Source organism: Bombina bombina, chromosome 6 (genome assembly GCF_027579735.1).
Source record: "Bombina bombina isolate aBomBom1 chromosome 6, aBomBom1.pri, whole genome shotgun sequence".
Taxonomy (NCBI): domain Eukaryota; kingdom Metazoa; phylum Chordata; class Amphibia; order Anura; family Bombinatoridae; genus Bombina; species Bombina bombina.
Window position 1 is genome coordinate 710,437,441 of NC_069504.1, and position 24,022 is coordinate 710,461,462.

Sequence of the window (24,022 nt, forward strand, 5' to 3'; positions counted from 1 at the left end):
ACATTTTCTTTTTCTTTTTAAATATGTATTTATTTATATATATATATATATATATATATATATATAAACAGATATAGATATATATTGTACGTACATACATACATACAGATATATATATTTATATATATATAGATATATTTATTTTATAATGAAGAACATAGGAATTTCAAGTATTACTATTCAAAACACATTAAAAATGAATACAAATGATTTGCCTGTTTCAAGGTATTTGACTATATACATATATATATATATATATATATATATATATATATATATATATATTTATAAAATATATATATATACATTGGAGTCCTTTCTAGTCAAACACTTTGCCATATCCCTTTTAATAACTTGTCATTTATATTAATAATTACTATTAATAAGATATATTTTTTATTAAAAAAGCATATATATATGTGTGTGTGTGTGTGTGTGCGTAATACTAATTCTAGGAGCCAGTGGCTACCAGGCTCCTGGGTTTCTCGAGCCCTGACTTAAAGAGTCAGTCAACACCATAATTTTTGTTGTTTTAAAAGATAGATAATCCCTTTATTACCCATTCCCCAGTTTTGCACAACCAACAGTGTTATATTAATATACTTTTTTTTACCTCTGTGATTAACTTGTATCTAAGCATCTTCTGACAGCCCCCTGATCACATAACATTCTATTTATTATCTATTGACTGTACAAATCAGCCAATAGGATTTCAGTAGCTCTCATCCTATTTGCTGTTTTGAACAGCCAATAGGATTTCAGAAGCTCTCATCCTATTGGCTGATTTGAATTTGAAGAATCTAATCAGCCAATAGGAATGCAAGGTACGCCATTTTGAAACGGCTACCTTTCATTCAACTTCAGTGTATGGCGGTGACCGTATGAAGAGGACGCTCCGTGCAGGATGGGATCTGCTCCCAGTATAGCTCTGCTCCGCTGGAATGAAGATAGAAGACGTTCCCGAGATGGATGTAGGTGTCACTGCCTGGATGAAGACTTCTCGCCGCCTGAATGAAGATGGATGTCCGGACTTCAGGAACCGTGAGTAGAAATTCTGGGGTTAGTGTTAGGGTTTTTTTTTTTCGTTTTTTAAGTGTTTTTTTTTTTTTTTTTTAAGATTAGGGCTTTAGGCTTTTATAAAAGAGCTGAATGCCCATACAAGCCCTTTAGGGGCAATGGGTAGCTTAGTTTTTTTTTAGAGTTAGGTTTTTTATTTAAGGGGGTTGGTTGGGTGTTGGGTTTTACTTTTGGGGGGACTTTGTATTTTTTTTACAGGTAAAAGAGCTGTTTAACTTAGGGCAATGCCCTACAAAATGCCCTTTTACGGGCTATTGGTAGTTTATTGTAGGCTAGGGGGTGTTTTTATTTTGGGGGGCTTTTTTATTTTTGTAGGGCTATTAGATTAGGTGTAATTGTTTTTATTTTTGATAATTTCATTTATTATTTTTTGTAAGCTTAGTGTTTTTTATTTTTGTAATTTAGGGTTTATTATTTTTGTAATTTTAGATTTTTTCATTTTTTTCGTAGTGTTAGGTTTTTTTAAATTTGTAATTTAGATTTTTTAATTGGTAGTATTTTTTTTATTTTATTAGAATAGTTAGGTGAGATTAATTTATAGTTTAATGTTAGGTTTATTTTTATTTCACAGGTAAGTTTTTATTTATTTAAATATAGTTATATTGTAATTTTAATTTAAAGTTAGGGGGGCGTTAGTTTTAGGGGTTAATAGTGTAATTTAGTGTTTTGCTATGTGGGGGCCAGCGGTTTAGGTGTTAATAGGTTTATTTAGTGGCGGCGATGTGGGAGGCTGGAGGTTTAGGGGTTAATATATTTAAATAGTGTTGGCTATGTGGGTTGGGCAGCAGATTAGGGGTTAATAGGTGTAATATAGTATTTGCGATACAGGAGGGTGGCGGTTTAGGGGTTAATAGGTTTATTTAATAGACGCAATGTGGGAGGGCGGCAGATTAGGGGTTAATAGGTGTAATATAGTAATTGTGATGCAGGAGGGTGACAGTTTAGGGGTTAATAGGTAGTTTATGGGTGTTAGTGTACTTTGGAACAGTTTAGTTATGAGTTTTGTGAAACATTTTTCTTTCGCAAAATCCATAACTACTGCGCTCAGATGGCGGTATGGATCGTGTCGGTATAGACTGTTACGCAAGCATTTTAGCTGGATCGCACAACCTGTAATACCAGCGCTATGAAAATTCCACACAAAAACGTCATTTTTTTGAGTGCGGAATGGACGTTGCGTTACAGGCTAAAATGCTTGCGGTATAGCTACACCAACACAACTCGTAATATTTGTTCCTGGCCATTATGCTGGAATGGCCATTTTTCAGCGTTAAAAGCCATACCGCAACACTTGGTAATAGCTTCATTGGTAATGAGTCATTATGTAGAATGTGATAAGGTTTGGATTCATTTAGAATCAATTTGAATGCTATATGTGTTTATAAAGCAAAGGCGTGAATTGGACATCTGCATGGATACAGTATCTTCCATTTACTACTTCCTGTTTCCATTTTGAAACCAAAAAATACTTAATTTATATTTTCAACTTGACATAATTACATTGTATCTTATTTGAAGATCCTAATATAATAACAGTGTTTCGCCTTGGAAACCAGGACCTTTCCCTTAAAGGGGAAGCAGCTGAACTCCCAACCCATGAAAAGTTTACAATATCTAAGATGGTTAAAGGGACATGAATAGAGAATAGAATTTTAAACAACTTTCCAAATTACTTCTATTATTTAATTTGCTTCCTTCTCTTGTTATCCTTTGCTGAAATGTTTATCTAGGCAAGCTCAGGAGCAGCAGAGAACCTAGGTTCTATCTGTTGATTGGTGGCTGCATATATATATATTGATTGTGATTGGCTCACACATGTGTTCAGTTAGAAACCATTAGTGCATTGCTGCTCCTTCAACAAATTATACCAAGAGAATTAAACAATTTAGCTAATAGAAGTAAATTAGAAAGTTGTTTAAAATTATATTTTCTATCTGAATCATGAAACAAAAATGGGTTTCATGTCCCTTTAAGTGTTTTGTAGTGTTGTTCAAACTCTGGGATATATTCTAATCCATTAGCAGAGCCACACAAAGTATCTTGCATGCCTTTTTGCAGGATTTTCAAACTCAAGCTAATGCCAATCAATTTAACAAATCATTAGAATACTTGATTTTTCTGCAGCTATGCACCAAATACTTTGCTTTGAGATAATGTGTTAGTAGTATTCCAGTCCTTCTCAAACTTTTTTGTGCAAGGGACCCTTTACAGGGGAGAAATATTTCCAAGGACCCCCTTGTAATATTATTACTAAGTAAGCATATGCTTATTACAATTTATAGTCTGTTGCCATTGGGGCTATTTTAATTCTTAAACATTTCAACCTAAATAATTCAGACCTGTTTCACTGTGATAAACAGAAAAACATTTCAATTTCAACTAAGATTCTATTGGTCCAAAGCTAACGTGGTCGGGAGTAATGGAGACAGTAAAATATTTCAACACTCACACAGCAAATCAAAAGGAGTATAACTATAGACAAAGTTATGGCTCCGGGTTAATGAAGACCTGTCTATTTCACCCAAATATGAACATACGCTAGTTCAGATTCCACACATTGCTGAAACAGTTTATATGGAGGCTCACTTTTCAGGTTCAGTTTAGTAGCCCTATCATTAGTAACATCAGCGTGATATTGCACTCCAAAACTAAACGGATAAGGTCCGGACAATATACAAGTGAAAAAATGGTATTAAGCTAATTCTTCTGTAGTGAACGTCACCTTCTTATCATGGAGTTATCCCAGTCACCGGTAACCAAACAATTCAGACCAGTCCCACGGTCCGGGGACCCCACTTTGAGAACTACAACCATGACATGTTGAAGATCAGTTCTGAATATATATTATTATGTGGGTGAAGTCAGAATATCTACATTATGGGCACTACTGCGAAATTGGAGAGCTTTCATACTCACAAATCCTCACGTAGACTGTTTTTGTATCTCCAATAACTGCTTTCATTTATATCTTTTTGATTCCTCACCTAAGATTCTGTTGTAATTGGTCACCCTATATTTTGTGAACTTTTGTTTGTTTCCTATGTCATAGGATGCTTTATTGGTAACAGTTCAAAGTTTATTTTGTTGTATTTGACAAAAAGATAAAGTTGGATAATATAAAAATATATAATAGCTGAAGTCAAATTTTTAAACTAAGAAACTTGTATACATCTAAAATATGATCATCCGAATGTTTATTTATGATTACAAGTAAAGTGGCATAAAAGTGCAAAAAGGAAATGCTCTAATGCGTTGGGGAGTTTTATTATTGCAATATTGCAAAATATCTGCAATTCATGTAAAATGATGATATGCCCCTCTTGCTTTGAGGATACTCAGTGCTGATTGGCCAACTCCTATTTACTTGGCCCCTGAAATGAGCTCTACACTTGGCCACAAGTACAGAGACCTCTCTGAACACCGCAGGTTACAGACAGGTGACCAGTGCTGAGCCAATCAGCTATACTTTTTCAAGCACAATTTTTATTATACTTGTTACAGATAAATGTGTTTGTAGTTGGTTTAATACTTACTTTGCTTTTGTGTTATTATTCTTACAGGCATTTCTGCTGAAAATAAAAAGTCCATCAACACAAATCAACAGAATGACCAAGAGACAAAATCCCTGCACTTTTCTGGAGTGAATGGAGAGTATGTTTTGTCTATCACTCTCTCTTTCTTCCTCTCTATTATCTACCATTTTACTTTCATTGATTATCATTTCATTTTTTAAATCTAAGTTAGTGTCATTCAGTTTCATTCTGTCGTCAAAGCGACAGTCTAGTACAAAATAAACTTTCATGATTCAGATAGGGCATGTAATGTTAAACAACTTTCCCATTTAGTTTTATCACCAATTTTGCTTTGTTCTTGTGGTATTCTTAGTTGAAAGCTAAACCTAGGAGGTTCATATGCTAATTTCTTAGACCTTGAAGACCGCCTCTTATCTGAATGCATTTAAACATTTTTTCACCACTAGAGGGCGTTAGTTCATGTGTTATATAGATAAATGTGCTCACGTACGTGGAGTTACCTAGGAGTCAACACTGATTGGCTAAAATGCAAGTCTGTCAAAAGAACTGAAATTAGGATGCAGTTTGCAGAGGTATAGATACAAGGTAATCACAGAGGTAAAAGATGTTTTAATATAGCTGTGTTGGTTATGCAAAACTAGGGAATGGGTAAATAAGGGATTATCTTTTAAAACAATAAAAATTCTGGTGTAGACTGTCCCTTTAAACATTTTCATCCCTTATTCCTTCATCAAATGACCCTCTTCATTATTGATGTACTCAGCTCCCACCTTTAGCTGGCATCATGTAATGTATCTTCAGTTACCAGCGCTTGTTGACAGGGGAGCCAAAGATGAGCCAATAGCTTAGGGATATAGTTATATACTTTATCAAGATAAATTAAAGTCTTCACTACTATTGGATATAGTTCTCTTTGCTGTATAGCAACAATAAGGATAAGACCTATAGACAGAGAATAATTAGACCATAGACTACACAGTGCCAGAGACAAAGACTGTGTAAAGTAGAAATACACTGCTTATTATAAGATTTATCTTGCAATCAATTCAACAAAAAAACATAATTATAGAGGTCTCAGGCATGAGCAATCAAGCCTAACATGTTTCAGCCATATTCATAGGCATAATTAATTAATAACACACCTGGTTTAAAAGTCTGACTCAGCCTATTGGTTAAAACAATATTTTCATAAAGACCCATAGCTTTACCCCACCTTATTATTGAGCCAACGTCCAATGTTTTATTCATTTAAACAACTTCTCACAGCATAGTAATTATACGTGAGCTTATGTAATCCTGTATGATGCAATGCAATGTACGTTATACATACTGACTAGTGACGTAGCCACTATTAGAACTCATTATAGTAATATATGGCAAACTTGGTCATCAGTAATTCAATGCTTACATGTAAGCTATTTATAGTTAAATCAATATATATATTTAAAGAGCTATGCTTATGTTTCAAGTGTTTCTTTGGAGCATGATATAAATATGTAATATAGCATATTGCCCTTTATCAAATGATTTCACATCCTATATTGGCATGTGGGAAGCATTTGGATGAGGTCAGAGTCTAATATAGGTCTTATAATTGCTATTAAAATAAAGTCCAACAAAGCTGATGTTTAACAGAGCAATAGCCTTGTTATGGCCATCATAAAATTTAGACAGGCAGATAGGTCAGTAGGTAAAAGAGGAAGGAATAGTCAGCAGGTACTTATATGGCAAACAGATGCGATTGGCAGATATAGGTAGTGTTTCAACATACAGGAATGACCAGTAGTACAATACAAATCAATGACCAGTAGGAACACTATGCAGAAATGACCACAGGTAACATTTGCAGGAATGACCAGCAGGTACAATAGGCAGGAATGACCAGCAGTTATAATAGGCAGAATTGACCAGCAGGTACAATAGGCAGAATTGACCAGCAGTTGAAATAGGCAAGAATGACCAGCAGGTACAATACGCAGGAATGGCCAGCAGTTGCAATAGGCAGGAATGACTAGCAGGTACAATACGCAGGAATGGCCAGCAGTTGCAATAGGCAGGAATGACTAGCAGGTACAATACGCAGGAATGGCCAGCAAAGCCAAAGTCAAGATGGCAAGCCAGCAAACAGCATAAGAACAACCAAGCATTATCTTAAATTGCACAGAATGCCACCATGCCGGGCTGTGCACTAAGTGGACACACTGTGATAAACTATATTAATACATAGAAAGCAGCTCATCGCCCACAGGTGAAGCACATGCTATTAGGTGTCTATCTACAGTTGTCTTGGTTTCTAACTAAATTCCTTGCCCTTTTCCCCTCTAACCATTTCCCACATTTGTTTTCAGCTCTGCAAACTTTTTTCTCTCAGCTCCCCCTTTATTTATGTGGGATATTGCAGGATTTGTGTTCTACTATTCTGGCCAAACCTAAATTCTTCTCTATACGCAGCAAAATCCATAAAAATAAAATAAAGACATAATACTTTCACTGCCTGCAATGCCATATTGGAGACTGTATTTGTATATGACCTTACAGATAAATCAAATCATTACAAATACATCAAAAGGAATACAAGCGAGATTATCTCATGTGTGACATGTAAATGTGTATTAATATGTAGTACCAGAAAGCATGCGCCAATAAATATGGAATCTCAATTTTTGTGATGTTTTTATGCACTTAATTAGTACATCTGAAACCAATTTCAGACTTTTTTTTAACCAAAGTCAGTAACTGCAGATTAAACATAATAATGAGGTATGTGGGACAAGATGGATTCCACCCAGAAGGTAATTTAAGGGTATGGAGGATAATTTAGGCTAAAAAAAACTAAAGCTATGTTATGACTGCTTTATCTATTAAGTCTAAGGTCAGTCGTTTAGAAAAACACATTGATTTCAAATCAACAGTAACAGCTGTAGTTTCCAAATGATGTCACTTTCATTCTGCAGTTTATAATGCTAATTACTATGGATGATTTACTTTTTCCCTGCAATGTAGCTGACAACCCGAGGGTCATGTTATAGGGAAAAAAACAACCCTTGGGGAGAAAGCGAATATCAGCAAAACTGCATTAAATGTAACCCATTGTTTAATGATGCAATTCATTTAAGTACATTAAAGGGACATAGAAATGAAAATGAAACGTATATGATTCAGACAGTAACTGATGTCTGTTATTAATTTACCTTATTTCATTGTATCCTTTGTTGAAACCTATCTCCTTTTGAGCATGTCTTGAGTAATCTATCTATTATCTATCTATCTATCTATCTATCAGTGTGTTCCACAGGCATTATTTAGTAACCAGGTGGGGCAGTGTAATAATTAACAATATTATAAAATGTTCTGTTATTTTTAAATGTTCCTTAAAGTGAATGTCAATTTTCATGTAAAAGTGCTCGTTTTAAAAAAAAAAAAAAAAAACTATTAAAAACAGGGGCACTTTTATTCATTAATATTAACATTGCACCTTTTTCTTCTGAAACGACGGATCGCCGTTCTGAAACGATACCCCCGCCTGCTTCTTCCTGGTTAACTTACCCAGCAATGACGAAACCGGCTTCCTCCAATCATGGTGTTGCCTCAGGCAGTGATTCCCCCGGGGGGGGGGAAGCCGTGATTGGAGGATGCCAGAATCGTCATTGCTGATGTAGGAAGAGGCTTGTGATTGGCTGGTAAAGCGCTGGAGCGGCTTCAAGAAGAAAAGGTAAGTATTTTAAGAAAACGGGTGAAATCTAAACTTTCATGAATGAAAGTGCCCCTGTTTTTAATAGTATTTTTAAAAACCGGGCACTCATTCTTGAAAGTTTACCTTCACTTTAAAAGGACAGTAAAGTCATACAATTGTAAACAACTTTCAAATTTACTTCTATTATTTAATTTGCTTCCTTCTCTTGTTATCCTTTGCTGAAAGGTTTATCTAGAAAAGCTCAGGAGCAGCAGAGAACCTAGTTTCTAGCTGCTGATTGATGGCTGCATATAAATATATATATAACGATTCTCATTGGCTCACCCATGTGCTCAGTTAGAAACCAGTAGTGCCTGCAGCTCCTTCAACAAATGATACAAAGAGAATGAAGCATATTTGATAATAGAAGTAAACTGGAAAGTTGTTTAAAATTATATGTTCTACCTAAATCATGAAAGAAAATTTTTTGGGTTTAATGTCCCTTTAAGCTATCCTAAGCACAAATTCATTGTATAATGTAACATAAATTGATGTAATGGTTATGTGTGTAACAAACATTAAAAAAAAAATATTAGCTCATTTTAGCTTAATATTGGTTTCATTTTTAGCCTAGTGGTCAGTGAAGTCAGCTGGGCGGTGTGCCCAGTAAATATACCCTGGGGAGAGCATTAGATTATTACAAAAACTGCTGCCATATAGTGATAACGAAGCGTGCATGGTCCTGAGTTTACCTCCGTGTGCTGGCTTGGGAAGAAGTTAAAAGGATGTCAAGAGCAGTGTTCCCTCTAAGGCCACTTTTTCAGCAGCCCAGCAGTAAAACAGTTAATAAAGGAACCACACCTTGCAGTCTGTATTGTCTAGTGTTTGCTAATTGCCCTAAATAACTGTTTCACTGCTGGGCCGCTCACAAAACTGGGCTTAGAGGGAACAATGGTCAAGAGAGAGATGTAAATTTGAGAAAAGAAGTAAATTGTATCTGAATCATGAAAGTTTCATTTTGACTTCCGTGTCTCGTTCATATCTTCATTTTTTTGGATCAGTAAAAAATGTTCTTCATATTTGACTATAAATTTATTTAGAAAAAAGGGTAAAGATAAAAGTGTTACATTTTCCATAAAACTGAGATTTGCCTAAGCTTATATAGTTTACGATAGAGTGTTTTCATTATGTTATTAATATAATATTATACACTGTTGACTTTCTGTTCTAGTAATAAGCTGGCATAAAATATTGTCAGTACGTCCCCTGATTGGATAAACACACACAATGTATTATCTGTAAATAGGTACTATATTGTTGCCATGTATTTTATTCCCTAGCTTGGACACTCACTCTGCGTCATCAGAGGATTCAGGTACAATGGAAAATCCATCTGACAGTGAGAGCACAGAAAGTGAATATCATGAAGCCAGTGAAGGATTAACAGGGGCTCAGACTGAGACACAACATCCAGGAGTAACCAGTAGCCACACTCCTAGAGACCCAGTGAAGGAGATACCAGAGACAGCTACAGCCTCACTGTCCCCAACAAACCCCACACCTAGGTACTAACAACGCCAGAGCTCGCTCCTGTTTGTATCTCCTTTTAGACCACGACTCCCACTGTATAATCTTGTGTTATTATGCCTTCTTGTATATAAAACCAAGCAGCTGTTCTATTCAATAAACTGTATTTAAAAATACACAGGTGGGGCTCAGAACAGTTCTTACAGGGTTTACCCCATATACCCCATATTAAAGCTTAATCTATCAATATTGCACAAAATGTGTAAGAAATGGTTTGGCACCTTATGTAATGACATACAGTTCCTCCCAACATTTCCTAGATCCTAGTCCAGGACTGGGAGGCTTAGGCAGAGACTGGAGGAACCGTGGGTATAGTTGTGGATGTTAAGTGAGCAGAATCATGAGTGGTCAGTGTGTGTGTGTGATAGGGTGTGGTCAGTGATGCTTTGCTATGGGTCTGGTCAGGGCAGTCTGGGGCTGTGGTAAGCCAGTAACTGCTTTTGATTCCAGAAACTGGAATATTTATTAGGCAGAGAGCTGATGGAGGGAGCATGATAATTCCACAATAAGTGGGACCATTGAGGGCTCTGCATTGAGTTTTCAGTAAAGCTTTTATTATTATTGTTATTATTCTATAATTGCGAAAGCAACTGCATATTTTATGTATACTTATGCATTGACAGATGGGTTCTCAGCTTTAGGTAGCACCCTGCAGCATTATGGGTAGTGTAGGAGTTGTGAAACATACGGTTAGATACCTGGGAGAAGACACTGCTTGATGTTGTCTTAACCAGCGCATGTCTCTTCATTATGTCTTCTTCTAATTAATAGGGTGGAGCTGAGTAACACTTTGATCTCAGGCTGTGTGGCCTTACAGAAATCCTTAGATAATTTCACAGCTCTTACAGACCAAGAAAAGGTAAGACACCTATTCAGCTTTACTATCCCAAAGGGTCAAGTTTCTCAAAATTGTTTAACCAGCTGCTTCTCATCTGTGTATTTCCATCTAAAGGTGGACGAGGTCCACGGCTTCATTCATTACTTGTGGGAAATAAGAACCTGGCCACCAGGAGGAGGCAAAGACACCCAGCCAAAGGCTTAAATACCTCCCCCACTCCCCTCATCCCCCAGTCATTCTTTGCCTTTCGTCACAGGAGGTGGCAGAGAGGTGCCGGATTATCGAAGGTCTCTTATGAGGGGTTCTACCCTTCGCTATGGGACAGGAGTTTAAGTAGCCCTTTAAGCTTCTCAACTTGAGGGCCTGGGTGAACGTTAGAGTCCGGAGATGCAGGGGGAGCTTCCCTTTGCAACACATTCCCGACTTATATTAAGAGCTCCTTTAGCAATCGACGTTGACGAGTTTCGCAAGTCCATGTCAAGAGCGCTGCTATTACTTGTCACACTTGAAGGGCATAGATTCTGGTGAGATCGTTTAATTTTTATATAATGATAACACAAAAGCAGGGCCACAGTGTGGCGCCTTTATCTTTATAGAATCTAGGGGTAAGATTCCTATGAGGGGATTATTGAGCAGGGGGGGCTATGTACATGATAAGTTTATTGTGGATTGCTGCTTTATGTGCATGGACGCGGCTCTGACATGTGGAACTGACAGGTTCTCTTCCAGGAGTTTTCGCACAGTCTTTTTTGGCATATTTTTCTCCTCGGCAGGGGCGGTCCTGCGTAAACATCGTTGTGACCAGGTGGGGTTTCTTCACTTCCGGTCTGATCTTGCGAAAAAGGACACAAGCGATTTCTGAGTCCGGTTCAGAGGAGGTGGTGAGTGCCTCAGCCATTGGTGATTATAAAGGTGCCTGTTCTAGTTTTTTTTTTCTAAAAGCTATGGAGGATTCTGACGCGTTAGAGTCTTATACCTGTGTTTATTGTGAGGTTTTGGTAGACCAGCCTGCGCAACTGTGTGCCACATGCCTTGAGAAGGCTACGACTTCCAAACATAAGAGAAGGTCTAGCACTACTGAGCCGTCCACCTCTGAGGGGTCTCCGTCCCGCGAGGTGCGTTCCCCATTGGCTTCCCCTATACCACATGCAGCGCCCCAGGGTCCGACTGTTACCCCTTCAGGGGAAATTGCTTGGCCACCGGACTTTGCGGACCAGCTGGAAACGGCAGTCGCTAAGGTAATCCATGCTTTGCTGTGTTCTGCGAAGCACAAGCATAGAGCTTTTCATATTAGCCCATCCCAGGAGTTGTATCTGTCAGACACCCCAGAGGGGGGTACGATGATAAGGCCCAATCCGACGCATTAGAAGAGGCCCTTTCGGGGTCGGAGTCCATGTCATCTAAACCTCCAACAGCGGTGGAACCAGGTTTTCAGTTCAAAATGGAAAACTTTGTTAAAACAAGTGCTGGCTATCTTGGAGATTCCGGAACCCAAGCTACCAGAGGAGCCCTCCATTCCTAAGTTGAATAAGGTTTACGAGGACAGGGTGGTTCCCCAGACTTTCGCGGTTCCTGTCAATATGGCGAACATTATTAATAATGAGTGGGAGCGATTAGGTTCTTCCTTTTCCCCTTCTTATCAATTTAAAAAGCTTTTCCCCATTCCGGAGGCCCAGCTAGAGTTGTGGGGGACCATTCCCAAGGTGGATGGGGCCATCTCCACGCTCGCTAAGCGCACTACGATTCCTTTAGAGGATAGTTCTTTGTTCAAGGAGCCTTTGGATAAGAAGCTAGAAAACATGTTGCAAAAGATGTTTCAGCACACGGGGTTTGTTTTTCAACTGGCAGCGGCGGTAGCTGGAGCTGCATCATATTGGTGCGATGCCTTATTTGATATGATTGAGGGCGAACCCTCTTTCAAGGAGGTGCAGGAGAAGATTAAGGCCATAAAGGTGGCCAACTCCTTCATTTGTGATTCTAATATGCAAATTATCCGCCTGAAGCTAAGGTATCAGGTTTTTCGGTTCTAGCATGCAGGGCTCTGTGGCTAAAATCGTGGTCGGCGGACATAACCTCTAAGACGAGGCTGCTGTCTTTGCCTTTCAAGGGTATCATATCCACGGTTACAGGAGGCAAGGATGCCTTCCTTCCCCAGGATAAGAAGGCGAAACCTAAGAGTTCTAATTTTCATCCCTTCCGTGGGATGAAACGCCATCAGCCCACAGCGAAGGCGGACCAACCAAAGTGCCTGGAAGCCTGCAGAGACTAAGTCCGCATGAAGGGGCAGCCCCCGACTGGTCTGCGGACCAAGTGGGGGGCAGATTGTCTCTATTCTTAGATGTCTGGTTGCAGGATGTTCAGGACCCCTGGGTTCTGGAGGTAGTTGCCCAGGGTTACAGGATAGGGTTAAAAAAAAAGAGAGGCCTTTCTGGGGTTTGTGCGGGATCTCTCTGCTCTAGGGGTTATCGTACCAGTACCCCATGCAGAAAGGGGTCCCAAAGAAGGAGGGCATGTTCCGCCCGATTCTGGACCTCAAATGTTTAAACAAGACGGACAATATTACTTGGGTGGCTTACATCAACCACCAGGGGGGCACGAGGAGCTCCCTGGCAATGAGGGAGGTGTCTCGGATCCTGGAGTGGGCAGAGGCCCACAATTGTTCGATCTCTGCGATCCACATCCCGGGTGTGGACAACTGGGAAGTGGATTTTCTCAGCAGGCAGTCTTTTCATCCTGGGGAATGGTCTTTTCACCCCGAAGTGTTTGCGGAGATCTGTCTCAGATGGGGGACGCTGGAGATCGATCTCATGGCGTCCAGACTGAATTGCAAGCTTCCCCCAGGTGGAGCTAATAGACGCATTGGCAATGCCTTGGGGGTTCGGTCTAGTATACATATATCCTCCGTTACCTCTTCTTCCTCACGTAGTGGCTCGTATAAGATGGGAGAGAGTGTCATCCATTCTGATTGCTCCCTCGTGGCCGAGGAGGACGTGGTTCGCGGATCTGGTGGGCATGACATCCTATGCGTCATGGAGGTTAGCCTGTCGCAGGGATCTACTAGAGCAGGGTCGTTTTCAACATCAAAATCTAGATTCTCTGAGGCTGACTGCGTGGAGATTGAACGCTTAGTCTTGGCAAGAAGGGGTTTTTCTGAGAATGTGATTGACACTCTAGTTCAGGCAAGAAAGCTGGTCACTCAACGCATCTATCATAAGGTGTGGAGGACTTACTTGTCCTGGTGTGAGAGTCATCATGGCTACCCTTGGCATAAGGTGAGGGTATCCAGGATTTTGTCCTTTCTCCAAGAGGGTTTGGACAAGGGTCTTACCGCTAGTTCCCTAAAGGGACAACTTTCTGCATTATCTGTTCTGTTGCATAGGAGACTCGCTGAGCTCCCTGACATCCAATCTTTTGTTCAGGCTCTGTCTCGAATCAAGCCTGTCTTTAGGCAGTCTGCTCTCCCTTGGAGCTTAAATTTTGTACTAAGGGTTTTGCAGAAGGTTCCGTTTGAGCCTATGCATTCTCTTGACATAAAACTTATCTCTTGGAAGTTTTTTTTTCTGTTGGCTATTGCATCAGCGCGCAGAGTATCTGAACTGGCGGCCTTGCAGTATGAGCCTCCTTATCTGGTGTTCCATGCGGATAAGGCTGTTCTTTGCACAGGCTTGGGGTTCCTTCCCAAGGTGGTGTCTAACCGTAACATCAATCAGGAAATAGTTGTTCCCTCTTTGTGTCATAATCCCTCTTCTCTTAAGGAGAGGTTGCTTCATAATTTGGATGTGGTTCATGCCTTGAAATTCTACATTCAGGCTACTAAGGATTTCAGACAATCTGCATCTCTATTTGTTTTGTATATTCAGGGAAGCGCAGGTGTCAGAGGGCTTCTGCTACTTCTTTGTCTTTCTGGCTGAGGAGCTTGATCCGCTTGGCCTATGAGGCAGCGGGTCATAAGCCTCCTCAGAGGATTACGGCTCATTCCACTAGAGCGGTAGCTTCATTTTGGGCCTTCAAAAATGAGGCTTCTATGAAGCAGATTTGCAAGGTGGCTACCTGGTCCTCCTTGCATATTTTTACAAAGCTTTACAAGTTTGACGTTTTTGGGAGAATTAGGGGTCCGCCATTTACCCTCCCAGTTTCATTCAGTGTCCTCTAAAAGCTTGGGTATATGTTCCCACAAGTAATGAATGAAGCCGTGGAGTCTCCTCCCCTAATGCTTCTCCTACTGTTCCTTGTTCCCTCTGCAGAATGACTGGGGGATGAGGGGAGTGGGGGAGGTATTTAAGGCTTTGGCTGGGATGTCTTTGCCTCTTCCTAGTGGCTAGGTTCTTATTTCCCACAAGTAATGAATGAAGCCGTGAACTCTCCTCCCCTCGATGGAAATTAAATTATCAGGTAAGCATAATCTGTGTTTTTATGCCTTGAATAAAAACATTTTTCCCTATAAATGTGCCCACAATGCCCATAAGGAGTAAAACCAGAAAAGATATAGCACAACTCTTTGTTACAACTCATGGGAACCAGCATTGTGAATTGTTCAACTCAGAAAAGGTCAAATACAACTCAAAAACTGATGATGCAGCAGATATCATAAAAAAGAGTAGAAGACATTTTCTGGCAACAATAATATGCCAAAAGGTCTGATTTTACTCTGCAGAGAATTAAAAATATATTAAAAGGCAATTCATTCTTGGAGATATCCAGTAGATTTATTCACTATGTCTTAAACTCTTAAAACAATATGTTTATATAAACAAGACTACTGAAGATAAAACACTATTTTCTCATTTTTTGTCTTCCTCTCTCTCTCTTCAAATTCCAGCCAACGTTTATAAACTAACTAATAAAAAGCACAAGGCAAAAGAGTGGTCATATTTTGATACTCTCCATCTGGTATTAAACAAGCCATTCACATTTTCTAATTACAGGCAACAAAATTCATTCATCATTAAATGCAAAAAAAATATTTTCTGATTCGTATAATTTAAAAAACAAAGCAAATGTATTTCTATAATTAAATGTTCTTTGTTCTCTTGGCATCCTTTGTTGGAAAACAGGTAGGTAGACATAGGAGTGTGCACATATCTGGATCACTATATAGCAGCAGTTTTGCAAGAATGATTTTAACAACAGTTTATAGGGATGTGCTATTCAGCAGTTTTGTGAGGTCACTAATCGGGAAGATGTGCAAATCCAGATCTTAGTGTGTTGCACTTTCACAAGAAGAAATCCGAAAAGAGACAAATTCAACTGGTGGCCACCACCATCTTCCCAACTATTGTGACCTCACAAAACTACTGAATGCCCATCCCTAATAGTATACCTTGTGCAAGAACTGCTGCTATCTAGTGTTCAAAATCATTCTTGCAAAACTGTTGACATGTAATGCTCCAAGACACATGCACGCTACCTACCTAGGTATTCTATTCCACAAAGGATACAATGAGAACAAAGTATTGTAATTTTTTTTTTCATGTCCCTTTAAGTTTTGTAAAACAACTTCCACAGCCTTCTTGAACTTCTAACCCTTTCTGACCTGTTAACCTTAAAAGAACATTGTGAAACAAATATTGCGTGCCCTCATTCGTTAGAGCGTGTAATATTTGCATTACTGACCCTAGCTAACAATAGGATTGAGCAAAATCCTGTTTTCTGCAAATAATGACTTCTGAGCTTTGGCCAGTGTGTTTTTGCAGTGATCACAATCACAAAGTGCTTTCGCTGTTAATACCCCTGAAGCTCTTATACCTCACAAAAACAATAAGAAATATCTGTGTCTTTCTAAGTATGTGATTTTTGTAGTTAAAAAAAAAATTGAGTGATTAACAACAAACAAAAATGTGATTACTTCAAGGGCCTTTATGTTGATTGATTTCTTTAAATAGTGCGTAGTGATGCTAATAGGTGCAAAATCTATGTCTCCCTAAGGGATTAGAACAGGCGCATTATCAGTATAGTGGTAGGGTTGCCACCTCAGCCATGTTTTCCTGAACACTTATAAGTTAAACATGATGCAGGGTGTGCAGGGAGGAAGATGAATAGTGCTATCCAGTGTCACTATTCATGTGCTGTCCAGGGGTTCAATTCACCCTCTGCACACCCTGCAGCACGTGTAACTCATAAGTATCCAGGAAACATGGCTGAGGTGGCAACCCAATATAGTGGGCATAAATGTTTGTTGGTTTATAGATCTTGCTAATTTTGATTAGTGTAAAAGTGATTAATTTAAGTTAAAATAAAAACGAATTATAATCAGGCAGTGTTTGTTTGTATCAGTTTGGCGATGTTGTCATCCAATATGGCGGGGGGTGGTCATTTCAGTGTGTTTTCTCCATGCTCAAAACCAATGTTACATTAGAAATTTTTTAGGGCAATAAGATAAAAAACGTTGTCTGGAGTTTTATCAAGAGCTTTTAGCTTTTGAATTTGATAAATTACCCTGCACATGTGTCGTTACCTATAAATAACTTGGATTATGATGAAAAAAAAAACAGGATTGGCACATGTTAAAGGAATAGTCTAGTCAAAATTAAACTTTTAGGATTCAGGTAGAGCAGGAAATTTAAGCAACTTTCTAATTTACTCCTATTATCACGTTACAGTCGGCACGCTTTATCTGGACTGTACAGTTCACCTTGTGACTGTGCTTGTTTACGTTCTGGTCTCCCATTTCCGCATTCCTGACTGTGTGGCGACAGAGAATTCTAGTCCGCTGGTGTCTGGTTCATAGGAGGTGGTGAGTGCCCCAGCCATTATGGGTGTCAGGTGCCATTTAAATTATTTTATATTTAGTCCATTTTATGGTATCCTTTATCCAGTTATGGAGGATAGTGATGTTGAGATTGTTCAACTTTCTGATTCAGATTCTTCGTCCTGTGATGAATGCGAATTGGCCCCATTGACTCAGTTATGTTCTTTAGGTCGTTCTAGGGCGCCTTGTTCCTCGGGCTCGTGGACTCAAGGGACTGCTGAGCCATCCACCTCGGGGGGCCCTGTCCTCCGGGAGGCGAGTTCCCTACCACTCCCTACTACTACACATGCGGGTAACCCAAGTTATGTTTTTTCCTTCTCGGAGGGTGGATTGTTCCCCCCCGGAGGTTGTGGCACGTTTTCGCTTTTACATACTTTTGGCATTTGTGCATCTACAAAGTCCAGATGTTTATTTGCGATTGTGTTTGTGGCCGATTGCCCCAGGTCTCTCGGCCACAGGAGGGTATGTGCAGTTCTCTGCGGGTATAACTGTTCCTGAGTGTTGTGCCTTTCGTTACAGGCTGGGTCGCCTTCGTGTTCTACTCAGACACGTTTTTGAGCTATTTGGGGACCCTATCCTTCTCAGTTATGGGACTCATCAGTCCCTCCCTTCGAATGGCTGACCTCGTTAGACATGGGGGGGGTGAAGTAATCTCCTTTGAGTCTTGTTATTGAGATCCTTCCCAGTTTTGTTGGAAGAATAGGGTTTCCGTTAGGCGGTCCTGCAAATCTTTCTGTTCTTCTTGGGCGTTAACCCTCGGGTTGCCTGTTATTTTATTTTATCTGGTTAGGATGAATTTTATTTTTCATACTATGTTTCCTGCGGGAACTTTCTCTGGGATCGATACTCGCTGTTTTCTTCTACGGAAGTTGTTCAGGACACGTTAGTCCCATGTTTGTCTGTTTTTTCATTACTCTCTCTTTAAGGGCGGATTTAGCCAGCTTGGCAGTTATGACCCTGGTTGCAGGCTGATCCTGCTTGGGTTCAGATCTTCTGTCTCGTGTTTTATTCAGACATGTAGCGCCTATTATACCTTGCTGGTCAGGTTGGGTCGCCGAGTGCTATTAACATTATTTATGTTTCTTGTTATTTGTTTTACAAGTTTCAGCTAAGCATTCTCAAGAGGACTTGCGGATCCGTGCCTCTCTTGGGATTGTTTCAGTCCTAAATAGCCATCTCTCTGGTGACTGGGTCAGTGAATTTTGCTGCGTCACTCTCTGTTGCTTCTGATACCCTTGGAACCTAGAGTATTCCTTCCCACGTGGTGGGAAAATTAGAGGGTTTAGCACCGTCTTTCTGCCGGTTGGGCGGTGTTGCTTTAGGAAATGGTCCTTTTTGGACTTGTTCCTTTAGTGGTTCTCTTCTTTATTGAGACCTCTTGGATTGTCCGTTTCTCCTTGTGGATGGGTCGCCTTTGTGGGACTTGGATTTCCTTCGGGAGTTGGTTGTTCCTTTTTCGGGACATTAGACAGCAAGGGGTCCTTCTCCGGTCCTTCTCCGGTGTTGGGAATGCTCTGCATCTCCTTCTTGGGATAGAAGAGGTCCGAGTGGTTTTCCACTCATATGGTTAAGGTTTTGCCATCCAGGTGGCAGCCAAACCCTGGTTTCACTGTCCTACTGACTTCGAATCTGAGGTGATGTGGAGACTTGATGTTGCTCTGTTCGGGTGACTTGTCCTCACTATTCCCCTTGTGTCTGGAGCTCATGGCTAGCTGGACAGCTAGCTCAGCATACTAATGCTCTGTGGCTATTCTGTACTGTAGCAAACTGAGGGTTGCTAGTTCGATTCCCGGCGAGGTCTACTCAGCCTTTCCTCCTTTCGAGGTTGATAAAATGAGCAGCGCCTTGACCCTTAGGGGGATTAGCTGTACTTTTCAAGCACAATCATGTTAATATGCTTGGACGCCTGTTAGCTCTAGTGCCCTTTATGGCCCTGGCTCTTTGGAGTGTTGGGCTCCTGCAAGGGGTGGTCTCTTCCCTTTGGGTCGGGACTTGCAAGGGCTTCTTGCTTTTGTTATCCGGGTTATTCTGGATTTTTCCCTGGGAGGTCTGTTTTTTATATCAGATGAGGGATTTATGTGCCTGGAAGATTGTTTAATCTAAACATTTGTGGGGCATGGGCTTCTTGTCCTGATTTTCCGGTTGTTGAGGGTTTTATTCTGCGTTTTCTCTTTGTGGATCCCGCCGTGGGATGTTACCAGACCTTATGATCCTAGGACTGGCCTGGGGGTTCCAGTTTCCGGGGTACTTGGGCTTAGCCCTTGTTCTGGCTGTTCTGTTTTACAACTTGGCCAGATTTATTGAGAGCTCCTTGGGCCTTGTCTTGTGCGGACGATACGGTTCCCTTGGGACAACCAACTAACGTGACCTGATGGTGGACTTTCCTGCCTAGCAAACAGAAGGTTTGCGGTTGCTCAGCTGTCACTTTTGCGCCTGTTATGTGTGCTAGCACGATGGTGTTTTAAGGGGTTCTTTCGTGTTCGTCAGTGACATGGCCTTGTGTCCTTCGGTTCTTCCTACGACTTCCTGTCTTATGGGCAGGTGTTTATCGAAGCTCTCCTCTTCAGGGGGCTCGTTGTCCTCCTTGCGGAGGTGTGGTTCAGGAGATTGGTCTTCTCTTTGAGTTGTTCCTTTCCATCTGGGGAGCTGTTGGCTCCGCATTGAGACTTAGTCGGGTGGCCTTGCTCGATCTCCTTGGGTCTAACGCATGCTCATTTGTCTTTAGGTTGAAGTGGTGTGTCCATTCTTCCTCCCTTTTGGGGGCCGGTCCCGAGGTTCCTTTCGGTTCCCTTACTTTCAGATCTGCCGTGCCTGGATTGCCTGTAGAGTGTCCTCTATCTTGGAGGTTGGGCAATCTCTGTTTTGGGCTGCTTCTTCCTTACGGATAGTGTTTTCTCCATGTCTTCCTTCGGATGGCAGCGTGTTACTGGACTCAGATCTTTATTTCTAAGTTTGCTGCTTGTAATTTCTGTTTGCTCAGTCTCTGAGTTCTGACGTTTTGAGGACTTTGTTGCACGATGTTTGGCAGATGTTTCTTCTCCTTGATGATGCCCTTTTGCTCTTTGTGGGTTGGGCGGCGTTTCCCCTTGTTCTTGGGATCCATTCATTCTGTGGACTTGGCCTTCCTTTGAAGGTTTTTTTTTTCCTTTATGGATTTTTCTGTACCTTTTGGGTATCCCTTGGCTTACCCTTGTCCTCTCCCTTTTGGGGATTTTGGTACTGTACTAGTAAGGGGACTGACTCCTGGGTGACGGTTCTCCTGGAGGAGTGTTGGCTCAGTGAGTCTGCTTGCGATCTCTAGTTAGGCTTCGGACTATCTGCTGGTCAGTGTCCTTGGGGCCTTTTCCTACTAGTTCTTTTGCCCGGCTCCGACGAAGCGGAGTTTGATTGGGTTGTGTTTTTTTCAGGCATGGTGCCCTCGGAATGGGCCTCCTATTGTACCCTCCAGTTTTTGCATTCAGTGTCCTCTATAGCTTGGGTATTGTTTTCCCAAAAGTAATGAATGCAGCTGTGGGCTCTTTCCATTTATGAAGAAAAACTTAAATTATGCTTACCTGATAATTTTCTTCAGATGGAAGAAAGTCCACAGCTCCCCACCCGTATTTTTTCTGTGGGGCGTCTCTTATTTTTTATTCTTCTGGCACCTTTTCACCCTGGTATTTCTTCTACTGTCCCTTGTTCCTCTGCAGAATGACTGGGGGATGAGGGGAGTGGGAGGAGTATTTAAGCCTTTGGCTGGGGTGTCTTTGCCTCCTCCTGGTGGCCAGGTTCTTATTTCCCAAAAGTAATGAATGCAGCTGTGGACTCTTTCCATCTGAAGAAAAGACAATTATCAGGTAAGAATAATTTAAGTTTTTTCTTCGTTCTCTTGGCATCTTTATTTGAAAAAGCAATAATGTATTTTTGGTTCAGTGCCTGGGCAGCGCTTGCTGATTGGTGGTCACATTTAGACACCAATCAGCAAGCACTACCCAGGTGCTGAACCAAAAATGGGCCGGCTCCTTAGCTTACATTCTTGCTTTTTCAAATAAAGATACCAAGAGATTAGAGAACGAAAAAACATTGATAAAAGGAGTAAATTAGAAAGTTGCTTAAAATGCCATGTTCTATCTGAATCATTAAATATTCATTTTGACTAGACTATCACTTTAAGTAAAGGGCAATTTTCACCAACATGATAATGAAAAAGTGCTGCTAATAAGCAATGAAAATGGTTGAATGTGATTGGGTCAACCACAGCTGTTTATCAGCATCCACTAATAAATATGCCGTAATTATCAAACTATAGAATTTTGATCAATCCTTATGTTTAACCCCCTAAACACATAGGTTAAGTCTCTCTCGGGAGCCACAAGCATTGCAGCTCCTGTGACGGATACTGCTTGTGAGTACATGGGACTGGTGTTTCTGTGTAGGAGCAGTGCTTTTTCTTACCATAATAAAGGTTCTATGTTGAAAACAGAAGTGTAGGTCACAGGTATAGGAAAAAAGACCATTTGTGATATTTCTGGCCCTACGTGCTACATAAAAGGAACCTATTAAGATGCTGTTTTAAAGCTGTTGTTTTGTGGTCAGGCAGCGGCACATGCAGTGGTGCTCCAGGAGTGGATGAAGATACTGAGGCAGAAGGAGGTGGACCCAGCTGTCATTCGCCACCACTTGACAGTCTTCCGTGCCATGTCCCCACGTTTGCTGGAGGTCATCATAAATATGGCGGATTCTAAAGGGAATACTGCCGTCCATTATGCGGTGTCACAATCTAACTTCACAGTGGTCCGGCAGCTGTTGGAGACTGGTAAGTCTGACAACCTGAAAAGTTAATTGATGAAACAGGGTGCTTATTTAAAGGGACAGCCAAAATAACACTTTCATGGTCTAGCTAGAGCAGTGTTTTTCAGCTGTGGTCCTCAGTACTCCCAACAGGCCAATATTTCATTATAGCTGAACTAGAGCACAGGTGAAGTAATCAGATGATCAGTAACCATGGTTACTAACCTGCTCTCACCCATCAGCTGATTATTTCACCTGTGCTCTAGTTCAGCTATAATACAAACCTGGCCTGGTAGGGGTACTTGAGGCCTGTGGTTGGGACACATTGAGCTAGAGCATGAAATTTTACTAAAAACTTTTTTCATTTACTTCCATTATCAATTTTGCTTTGTTGTCTTGGTCTTTAGCCATTTATGGCAGCGATGTTTGCACCGGTGTTTGTAGCAATGATTTGCAAATACTGCTGCCATAGATGGCTAAAGACACATGCACGCTCCTGAACTCATATAAGCCTACCTAGCTTTACTCTTCAACAAAGGATGCCAAAATTAAAAAGCAAATTTGCAAAGAGAGGTAAATTGTAAAGTTTTTTTTTTAAATGCATGCTCTATCTGAATCAGGAAATGTTAATTTTGACTTTACCATCCCTTTAATTTGATGTTGTTTTCACTATTATATCATTGAGTGGTAAGAGATACTGAGGTTAAAGTAGGCAATATTTAAATTCTGATGTCACTGATAGGCAGTGTAGACAGTGGGCAGTTAAAGGGACAGTCTACTCCAGAATTGTTAGTGTTTAAAAAAATAGATAATCCCTTTATTACCCATTCCCCAGTTTTGCAAAACCAACACAGTTATAATAATCTATGTTTTACCTCTGTGATTACCTTGTATCTAAGCCTCTGCAGACTGCCCCCTTATTTCAGTTCTTTTGACAGACTTGCATTTTAGTCAATCAGTCCTCACTCCTAGGTAACTCCACGGAAGTGAGCACAGTGTTATCTATATGACAAACATGAACTAGAGCTGTCTAACTGTACAAAACTGTCAAAATGCACTGAGATAAGAGGCGGCCTTCAAGGGCTTAGAAATTGAGCCTACCTAGGTTTAGCTTTCGACAAAGAATACCAAGAAAACAAAGCAAATTTGATGATAAAAGTACAATGGAAAGTTGTTTAAAATTACATGACCTATCAGAGTCATGAAAGTTTGACTAGACTGTTCCTTTAAACAAATGTCATTTTTGGGGGGAAAAGTTAGAAAAAGGAAACTACTATATTGTTGCTAAAACCGACATTCTAGGGAATAAAACAGTTTTAAAAAAAGTGTTTTTAGCATCTAGATCGCCACCTTGTGCTCACTCCAGGTGCTACAACCTATTAGTGCGTACACTGTGACGGCTGGTGTTTGTATAACAGGAAAACTTTTACATATGTACCACTTGGCACACCTCTACCTCTAATTTATCATTTATTTAGTTACTGTTTTATGATATAATCATAGCGACTTATTTTGTGTGTCCATATAGAACATGGACAAATGACACTGCAAGATAATGTGCTACATATAGTGTTATCAGTGGACCATAACTGTAGGATTTATATTGTTCTTATTCTTTATAAATTAGAACGGTTGCTATTCTACCACCTGCTGGGAAATGATTAACCCATTGGCTTCTAAAAGCGTATGCCATGCATTTTGTTGCAGTCCATTTTGGCTGCCAAATGGTTAAACTTTTAAAAGAAAGTTTTTATTTTCTGTCTAACGTGCTGAATGTATATAGGATATGAAAACAT

At 40.3% G+C, this 24,022-nt stretch overlaps 1 protein-coding gene across 2 annotated transcripts in view; it reads left to right on the forward strand.

Annotated features, from left to right (window-relative positions):
* KANK2 (KN motif and ankyrin repeat domains 2) overlaps positions 1 to 24,022 on the forward strand; it is a 191,455-nt gene that overhangs the window by 115,959 nt on the left and 51,474 nt on the right. For both annotated transcript variants that reach the window (XM_053717881.1, XM_053717882.1), the window contains exons 6-9: positions 4,638 to 4,728; positions 9,624 to 9,848; positions 10,642 to 10,729; positions 22,032 to 22,251. In XM_053717881.1, the coding sequence (XP_053573856.1) occupies positions 4,638 to 4,728; positions 9,624 to 9,848; positions 10,642 to 10,729; positions 22,032 to 22,251 (624 nt within the window). The remainder of the gene's footprint in view (positions 1 to 4,637; positions 4,729 to 9,623; positions 9,849 to 10,641; positions 10,730 to 22,031; positions 22,252 to 24,022) is intronic.